The 10266-nt window shown below is 39.3% G+C and overlaps 1 protein-coding gene across 3 annotated transcripts in view; it reads right to left on the bottom strand.

Annotated features, from left to right (window-relative positions):
• The window catches only part of MTUS1 (microtubule associated scaffold protein 1), a 110203-nt gene that overhangs the window by 66657 nt on the left and 33280 nt on the right, over positions 1–10266 (bottom strand). For all 3 annotated transcript variants that reach the window (XM_044455759.1, XM_044455758.1, XM_044455760.1), the window contains exon 4: positions 5207–5392. In XM_044455759.1, coding sequence (XP_044311694.1) covers positions 5207–5392 — 186 coding nt within the window. The remainder of the gene's footprint in view (positions 1–5206; positions 5393–10266) is intronic.

Genomic DNA, 10266 nt, shown 5'->3' with positions numbered 1-10266 from the left:
ATTTTTCTGTCTAGTCACGCATGGGATTTCACCCTTAATATATTCTTGAAGCTGCATTAATGTGGAATACAACATATAACAAAGAGGTCTATGACACCTTAAAAACTGACACACTGTTATGGTATAAGTTTCCATGAATTAGAGACCCTTTCACCAGGTATATTGAGTGTTATCCTGAGATGGTTGTAAATGGACACATTACATCCAGTATTTCTTACACTAATAAGATAACCCCAATATCTGGTCCTACAAGGCTTGAAAGAGAATTCCAAGTCTTCTATTAATTTTAGTGAGCTGGGCATACAATGGCAATTGCTATATTTAGTCCTCCCCACCAGTCTCACACACCTATGTGAGGAGTATCCTTTTTCCAACTTGCATATGCAACTAAGACACTATCACAATGGTGCCACACATTCTAATCATCAGTTTTGGACTGTTGTCTGGACTAAGAGGGTACAGACAAAAATGCATTTGCATTGCACTCTTGAATGAAGTTCTAAAATTATTCTTCCTACATATTTCTTTTTCTTCCTTCTAAAACTGTTATATCTTAATAATCTTCCTTTGACTCTGCCTAATGGTTTTGCTCCTCTGCTTGTCCATTTATTTATTAGAAGCATAATTTGGCTCCTTTCTCTCTATGTCCATGCTTATTTGCATGCCTAATCTTGGATAGTTTCCAGTATTTTCTGTGTATCCCATTTACATGCTTATCCATATCACACTCCCACATAATTTCCTCTTTAAACAAGGCAAATTTGTTAAAGTTATTTTAACCTCCTGTTGAGAAATCCCTATGTCCATGAAAAGAAAAAAGAAAACAATCACTGGTTGGCTATGTGCCCCAAGCTCTGTTAAGGAAGGGAAAAGAGGAAGTTGGAGCCAAGGCAGAAAATACCCTGCAGATCTAACATGGCTACCTTCTGAAATCAACTTTTAAGTTTTGCTCCCTGTGAAACTTAAACTTGAAATCAATTTTTGTCTCAATGCACTAGACAATTTTTCATCGCATACCCCATATCACTTCCCATACCCCATATCCACTCACTTCCTTAACCATGTTTAAAGGAATCTAGAGTGCATGAGTTCCATGAATAGTAACTTTTAATGTTTCAAATCTATTTTGAACTCACATCACAGTGAAGCAGCTAATCAGTACAAGGACTGTTCTTTCCTAACGATAGTCCTCAATATTCAATTTTAAATCTAAATTTCCCTTCGACATCAGATGTTTGCCCAACTGACTAAACTTTAGCTTCCTGCCACTTGCGTTGGAGAAACTACCACCATCCAAGGAAGTCAGAGAGTGCTCACTATCCACGCAATGCTCAGCTGAAGAGCCCATTCACTTTATTATATGACTATGTCCTTGTGTGGGACCACTGCCACTTACCTTGGTAGAAAGCAATAGAAAATTACTGCAATAGCAGGAAAGGGTGGGTGGGGAGTTTCGCTCTGCGAGCTTTAGAGGAAGACTACAACAACCCCCCACCCCCGAGCAATGAACTTGTAGACAGCTAAGAAAGCTTCCACATGGACTATCTCAGATGCCACATGTGTCAAACAAGGTCAGCATCTGTACAGAAGAAAATGTCACTATGCCAGCTGCTTTTAGCATTCTCTCTGACAGTGTTAAATGAAACCCTATAATTTAAATATTTATATTTAAATACAATTTAATACAAGGATGGACATTATGCTGAACACAGAAGCATAATGAGATCTCATTCCTTAGGACATCCTATGGGATGGTGGTGAAATTTGATTTAAAAACACAGCTATGGGTATTGCCAGCATGCAATACCCATAGCAGAAGGAAACCCACTTCAGGATGTGATGGGATATGATTATATGGAATGGCATCCACTAAGCTTCTGAAAATTACATTGCATTTTGTATGTAGCTAAGAGCTGCTCTACACATTACAAAAGAGAACTGGTCCTTGTGTTTTTACAGCTGGCTGTTAATGTCTGTCTTTCAGCATCCATATCATGAATGCTTAGCAAGTCCTACCTGAGGTCAGGCCCTGGAATCATGTTTATCTTGCCTTTTCATATGGGCCAATAGCTGTCAAATGTTACTGAAAATGGAGATAGTGATACAGGCCTTGTCTGTATATATACAGCGGCTCTAACATTTAAAATAGTTGCAAATAACATTACTTTCTTCAATATAGCCCTTGGCATTATACAGCAGTTGTATTCTACCCAACTGTTTCTGCAGTATTTCCACTAAGTATGCCTCCTGTTTTCTTTTTCAAAATTGTACACTTCCATTTGTTAACTTTTATTTAAAGCCATCTTACACAGATGATTCAACATACTGCAAATGTATTTCTCCAGACTAGCTATGGATGGCTACAGCATTCCAGTATTGCATCAAATCAAGCAGAAAACAAATTACTCTGTCAAATAAAGCAACATTCGCTCAACAGTTACCCTCTTTCTCATAATCCTTAACCACCACAAGTCTTCAAATATGTCAGTGTCTTTTTAGAAAACCCATTTTAAAGACCTCAGCATTTATTAGCACCCCAGACCTAATGGTTCCTGCTACAGAAGCCTCATTCCTAGAGAGTGTCCTTGCAGCATCCTAGAAAGCTGTGCTTGAAGGTTCCCTTCCACCTTAAGATGCTCTGAGGATGCTCTAGGAAGGAACCAGGGAGCCCACCCCTAGAGCAATTTGTCTCACTGTTTTTGGCAATCAGGTTGTGATGTGTGGAGTGGGGTGGAGTATGTGCAAGAGATGAAGTGTGTGAGGATGTGTACACCCCTATGTGCTACGGCAACAGACACCCAATGGAGCTCTCTAGGCTACAGTTATTGTGTACTCCTGCCATAAAATAATGCTAAATCAGTTGTTTTAGTTTACCTTGCCAATTTAATCATCACTTGCTTAGCAGATCTTTGATATATTCAATTAGCTTATTACTATAATGTATGAATGCAAACATTCATTGTTTTATCAGTGCAATCCCAACTGTGATACCAGATCTTTTAACAAAAATATTCAGTGTTGTATTTACTGGGCATACAGTCATTCCTACACAATGGACTTAATGTTCAATTCAAAATCTAGCCAATACTTAAAATTGTGATGTAACATATGCACAAGGCAGAGGGCAGACTTTTTCCTTCCCTCCTTATCTGATTTCCCAATGGATTCCACATTAAATTGTGTTAAGGCTTTTATTTTTGAGGACCCAGGCTTGACCACAGCGCAGAAACAGTTCTAACATAAACCCAGTTTTAATTCCATCATTCCTTGTATTTTTCCTAAAAGGAAGAGAATTTCCTTAAGAAAGGGGGGTGCCGGGAGGGAGGGTGCAGGCTGAATGTCACACAGAGAAATATTGCAGGACCAAACAAATTTTAAAGGGAATCACACAAAGCATTTAGCACACAGCAGCAGAATTGCTTTCCTGCATTTAGTGTTTTCAAGAAATAGCCTTTTTACATTTATCTAAAGGTTCTCAATTATAATAGCCTTATTGTACAAGCATCTTACTTTGACCTTAAAATGCCCCAGAAATTTGACAGTGAGAGATTTTGTAGAATCTACCATGGGCTATTAATTTCTCTGACTCCAAAGCACACGGAGCAAAGCCATACACAGACATGGGAAGTGGGGAGGGGAGGGAAGGGAAGGAGGGAGGGGGGAGGGAGGAAAAAAGCACCCTTAATTTTAAAAAGTCCAAAATACCAAGCAAACAAAACTCTATGGCTGGAAATGCATGCAACCAACATATTCTTTAGAACTGATCATGTCTTTAGAAGACAGGTCAGGTTTACATTTATCAGGCAGCAATTGAACAATTCCTCCCTCCCACCCAAATCACAATAAAAAGAAAGGCACAATCTAGAATTAAAAAGCATGCCATTTATTCAAGAAGTCAATACATGCTGCCCCTTCTAAAAAAAAAAAAAGGAAGGATCATCACCTACTTCTTCTCCCAGTAAATGTGGCTAACAAAGGAATTATACAAAAGCTGTAAGATCCCACTACCAGCAAGGTCAATAAGGTAATATCGTAGTGGCTTCCTGAATCTGCCGGTGGCGTGAGGGTAGAATTGGTGAAAATATGAGGAGAAAAGTCAGTTTCTGTGCAACTGCGAAGTCCTCCTGGTATAGTCATTTAAAATGATCAAAGCAAGCTCAAAGCCCGAAAGACTGCAGCCATGTTCACCCTCTCGTATTCCCCACGCTTGCTCTTAGTGAATTAGAGTGGAAAAAAATTGTAAGCTTCAAGGCAGGAGACAAAACAGATTAAGCCAACTAGCAAATCAAGCTAAGAAAGAGTCATCAATTGGATACTTAATCTGAAAAGTCCTTTGTTATGAAGCAAAGACCTTTCCTTTGTTAAGAGCAAGAATTAAAAAAAATGAGCAGAGCATTTACAACCTCCTTAGGTGATCCAGGCAACGTAGTAAACTGAACAGCAAAAGAAAAAAAGAAAAAAGCCCAACATGGCTGTCAGTGCAGAGCCAATCTTTTTGTAGAAGAATTGCATGCGGCACAATTTAAATATCAGGAACATTCTTTAAAATTTGCACATGGGAAAGGGTTTATTTTCAAAAAGCAAAGGGAAGTGCAGAAAAAAGCATTATTAAACCTTACGGAAAACGGTGCTGCTCTTTGCCTCCTCAGCTCAATGAGGTTTTATCATTTGAGCATTTTTAACATGTGGTACCAATTCTTTGTCCTGCCTCCAAATCTCTACATTTTCTCCTTTATTTTATGCTGTACAAAGCAGTAATGAAGCAGGCAACTGTTAACTTTATCAGGGGGTTCTTTAGCATTAACTCCTTTAGTACTTTAACTGAATGCTTGAAATCATTAAACTAAGCTTGTAAGCCTTAGTTTATTTGAAGGCAAAGAAAATTAGAGCACCTGTTGTAAAAGAGAAATCAGAAATATACTATTGTCTATGGAAAGCCTGTAAGCTACCGTATAAGCAAGTAAAACTCCAAAACCATTTCTACGGACATATATTTTCAAGACATCTAAAGACTCAAGTTAACCCTTGACTTTTCTAATATTTATTTTCCAGCTATCAGCTAGGATAGAGAGTGAGGACACTCTGATCCAGCAGAAAAACATCTCAAGGAGGCCACAGTGTCATTCATGCAGCAAATAAAACAAGTCCTTTAGAGATTTCTTGAATTATCCATGGGAACAAAGACTGATTCTGAAGGACAACTTACAATGATTGCTACAAGTACTTTGGTCACTCTGAGTGCTGCTGACGGAAGAGATGCTAGAAGTTCTCCGAAACCCTGGTCCTTTGATGGGCACTTTCGATTTGGGGAGTGATTTACCAGAACTGGTCCAAAATCCTGGTGTGGTTTTCAGAGAAACAAGCCTTCCTTTGGGAGAAAATGTTTCGACCCCTGCCAGCATAAAGGGGGAAAGTCAACAACAATACTGCTGCATATGTAAAGAAACAGAGATCTCTAATGCAATTAACTGAAACATGGCTGTTATTTCCCATACCATGAAATACTTACAGAGATGTGCATGTCTAAGAGGCAAGCTGGAATGTGTAAGATGCTACGTTTGCACATAACTAACCAGTGTGATTCTGGAGACCTGTTAAAAATGCCCTAACAAAGGCATTCCATGTGGTGTGCTCCACCACTCACCAGTACTTACCATATTGTATACTATCTTCTCTTCAAGAAGCCCAGGCTACCATAAATGGGGAGTCTCATTTCACCCTCATAAATACTGTGGGGTGGCTAGAAGTTAATTCATTTTATGGTTGTACAGGAAACTGATTAGAAGTCTGTCCTGTGCAAGTCCAACACTTCAGTCTCTACACTTTTCTGGCTTTCCCCTGCTGAACCATACTGATAACATACTCATAATTTCTGCATAACCATCCCAGAAACTTGCTAGTAGAGATACAGAGCAGATCCAAGAGCTTTATATAATCTTTAAGAGCTTTAGCATGAGGAAATATTCTGCAGCCTGAACAGGGAATATCAGTAGGAATTACAGTATTTCACAGCCTTAAAGTTTCTTAGTTCCTAGAAAATATCAGCTACTAGATTTCATTTTAAGTCAGTCAGCAAAAAGCTTCATGTCATCTGAAATAGGCAGTTAGAATCACAAATCACACATATCTGGCAAAAAAATAAAATAAACCGATTTGCACAACAGCACAATGCTGTTGCTTTCCTCAACACAAGGTGGCAGTGAAGGATAGGGTACCAACTCAGATAGCTCTGCTACATAACTTGCACTAATTAACTACCTGTTTAAATAGCCTGAATGTAATTGATAAACTGATATTTCACTGTTGTTATTCCCACCACCACTGCCACCAGCTTTTCTTCAAGTAAACCAGCATAAACACTGTAGATAGTGAACACAATGGGCTGAATAGTTAGCAGAGAACACAGATAATGTGTCTGAATAGAAGAGGATGATGTGGTAAATGTGTGATCACATTTGTGTAATTTCCTGTTTTTAAAAAAGAAAAAATTGGCAGAGGAAAAGGTTTCCAATCTGGAATGGGAGTGTGGCACTGGGAGGGGATATTCATCCTTTCCTTACTAAAATCCCTCCTAAAGCTGCTATTGGTCCCAGGAGGAAAGCACCCAAAGATCACCAACACACACCACAGGTTTCAATAATAGATACTGTAATGTCATATCAGCATGCTACTTTGGGAAAAAAATCAACTTTCAACACCAGCCATTCAACTTTCTGGAGTCAATATATAATGCAATCACACATTTGCCAGTAGATATAACAGGTAAGTATTGTAAATACTGTATGCGTTAGAAAATGCTATAGAAAAAAGTAAGCATATTCAACTCTCCAATAAAGTTTTACATTTTGGGTAGGCATCATCTAAGTTCAAAACAACTCCTCCAATTGAGCCCTGCCTCAAAAGCATAGCAACATAAGAGAACTGTATTCATAAAGAACCAAGTGTGGAGATTACAACTCTCCAAATTCACTAAAATGTGAGAGGAAGAAGAATATGAAGCCACAAAGCTGAGAGCAACCCAGTTTCTCATAGCCGTGGATGCATGATCTGTGTCTTCATGCTATGCATCCTGGTTTAGTGATGCTACATACCAGCTCCTTCTAACAGACACACAAGTTTGGTAAAGTCTGCTCTAGTTGCAGCCACTGTTTAAACAGAACATGTGAACAGGCAGAAATGGGACACAACTAAACTGTAATGAAGCTTAACCTGAGCAGAGTCTGATGCAAGGATCGACATAACATAGCTCGCCCTGGTAACCAGCAGTATTTGTTCTCACTATGACCTGCCCTTTTCCTGGAAGCGGAGACAGGCATTATGCTAAGCTTGAGACAAGCAGAACTGAGAGGATAAGTCCTGTTTTCCACAGCTGAGAAGGAGACAGACAGCTCATTCCCACTGTGATAAGACTCAGACCTGGCTTGCATGTAATGCCAATTCATGGGTTTTTAACACACAGATTGGTGGGGCCAAGGTGGAATGAGCAAGAACTGCCTCCCACACACTTTGCCTCCTCCTTTGTAAACAAAGAATCATAGGTTAAAATCTGGGTTATTTGTCCCTCAACCACTCAAAAGTTCCAGATTCAGACATTGCATTAAGCAACCCAGGAGCACAGTATTTCCTGGGATATTTATGAAAACTGATGCAAGCAGGAGTAATGAGTGAATGGCAGGCAGTGTGTTTCACTCACGGTTGTGTGGTTGTTTGAGTCACAGTTCATCATTACATGCAAACCAGGTGTCAGCAACAAGAAGCACTATGGCTTTCCAAGAATCACAGAAGGTCAGTGTGGCCTCAAAGAAAGACCCTGCCATTTGCCTGTTTCTGAAGTCAGTGTGGCATCAGTTAACATCCTCACCACTCTACAGACATGAAGTAAAGGAAGAATCTGATCTCATGCTCCTGGTGGAAAAATATATATACTCACCTATACCATGGCACAGGTAAGAGGGAGGGAGGTTAAGTCCTCCAGAGAAAGCTTTAGAAATAAAACATTGTTTCCAGTGTTCGTCCTATACAAAGCAGACCAATGAAATGAATGGGACTTAAATTCAGCTAAAAATGAATACAGCCCACAGCCTATAAAAAATGTCATAAAGCTTTTTGCCTGGAACCCAAAAAGCTACTTAAGCCAGTGGAGAAAATGTCCATTCTTTAATCATGACACTTGCAAGGTCTACACTGCCACCTCAAAAGGCAGAGAGAGAGGAATGATAAGATGGGAGGAACCACCTAGAGGAACAGGTGAGTAACCAAATTTAGATGCACATTTTTTCCCAGAGATGGTAGATATTTGGAGATGACAAATTACCTCACAAGCATACTGTTCTCCCCACCCATGCTTCAAACCAGGCAGGTTGAAGGTAGAACTTCATGACATATGTAAAAATATTAATCTATCTCATGCTTTGGGGTTTAATGGCAAGTCACAAACAACTGAAATTGATTAAACTCTAGCAGTAAACTCTTGCTAATTGCTGCTATAAAAAATTGATAGCCTGGAAGTCACTGGGAAAGTTTAGGTTTTCAAGGACTCTCGATACAAACTGACATCTCGGTATCAGCCTCATCAAGATAAGGGTAAGACTAATGAGTCTGCTTAGCTTCTGAGCCTATTAAACACTACCAACTCCACATTACCCAACAGACCACTCTCAAGTCTGTAAAGACTGTAGGTGTTCTGATGTTTTCAATGCCATCATGCAAAGATACACCATTCCAGATGATCTTTTAGAGGTCTCATCCAATAATGCTCAGCTTTGGGGGTGTACCTACAATTTGGACATATTGCTAGATCTTTAATCTTAAAAGTTAAAGCAGCTCCTCAGTATAATCAAATCTGAGCACTCTAGATCTAACTATTTAGTCAATATCCCCAGTTATAAACTCAGAGGGGCTTCAATGCTTTGTGCTTTCAAACCATGCAAACAGCCATTTTGGTGGGATGTTGTCCTCCAACAGAACATTATCTATGTGTTTGTGGTTCTTCTGTAGTACAGAATCTTCATTATGTGTTATCCTGTCTGCTTTATAGAGCTCCAAGAGATAAATTTTTAGTTGGAATTTTGTCTGCCACTGATGCCTACTCAGTCTGAGAAGATTGTTTTTATGTTATCAGACAACAAAGTTTATGTATCCTATAGAGCTCTCTGTTTGCAGCTTTGAAGATTAGATCAAATGTGGCATTGAAGGGGTTGCTAAATGATGGCAATTAAACTAATTGATAGTTTTTATTTTAATAAAGTGGGTCATAAATGGTTAAGGTCTTATTTCTGTTTACATCGATAAAGATGTTACAGGTTTTCTGAACCATGTTTGCAACTTATCATAGGGAGAAGAACTATGTAAACAAGCCTTGCAATTCAGTCCCTGTAATGTTTAGTTTCTTGCGCACATTTTTTCTCCCCACCTCCAACATCACCTTTGCTATAACTACCCCACTGTAGTAGTAGATTTTGGATCAATTAGAACTTTCTCTAACTTTCAGGAAATTAAAGCACCAGATGGGAGCAAAGCATGACTACAGGGGAAGTTTTTAAGTTTGTCTAGGATTTTGTTAAAGACTGAAGAGACTTTTTTCTGCTGGCAGCAATAAAGCGTTCCTTGTCTTTAGATGGAAAGCCTGTCAGATACACAACAAATCAGCTAAAGTTTTCACTGTCCTAAATCATGCCCTGAGAAAAATGAAGCCGCTGTTTAATAAGCCACAAGCTACTTCAATATTTTAGGACAATCCTTTTACACAGCTATTCAGTCCATATCATTGGTCCTGTTGCTATGTTGGTTGCAAAGTTATAAACAGGGATGTTAAAACATCAGAAAGGGGGATAACTTCTCCTGATGGAACTGTTCTTTATGTGGTTCCATGGGAGCATCATCTCTGGTGAGAGGCTCATTCTTGACTGGTGGAAAAAGGACCCAGACTAGCCTGTCCAGCTATTTGAGGATTTCTGAGCCCTGCTGCCAGGGTACTTCAGTCCAGGCTTAGGAAAAGAAACAAATAGGTGCTCTAGACTTGCTTTCTCAAAGTAAAATCTTTCTTTAATTTTGTAACCCACCCAGGGATCCTTGTTGGCTAATGGGGTGGAATAATAGTCCATAAACAACATCACCATCACCATCTTCTTTGTCTTCATCTTCTTCAAAAACAAACAGTAATCATGCTGCTCAGATGGGGAACAGTTCAGTGAGAGATCCCTTTAAAAGCCCCACACACAGCCCAAATGTCAAATATAAAAAGAACTTCATGGGGTGTCCGGGAGA

This window comes from Varanus komodoensis, unplaced genomic scaffold (assembly GCF_004798865.1).
Source record: "Varanus komodoensis strain SLA01 unplaced genomic scaffold, ASM479886v1 scaffold8, whole genome shotgun sequence".
Lineage (NCBI taxonomy): Eukaryota > Metazoa > Chordata > Lepidosauria > Squamata > Varanidae > Varanus > Varanus komodoensis.
The sequence above is the reverse complement of the archived record's forward strand: the minus strand, read 5'-3'. Positions and strand labels throughout refer to the sequence as shown.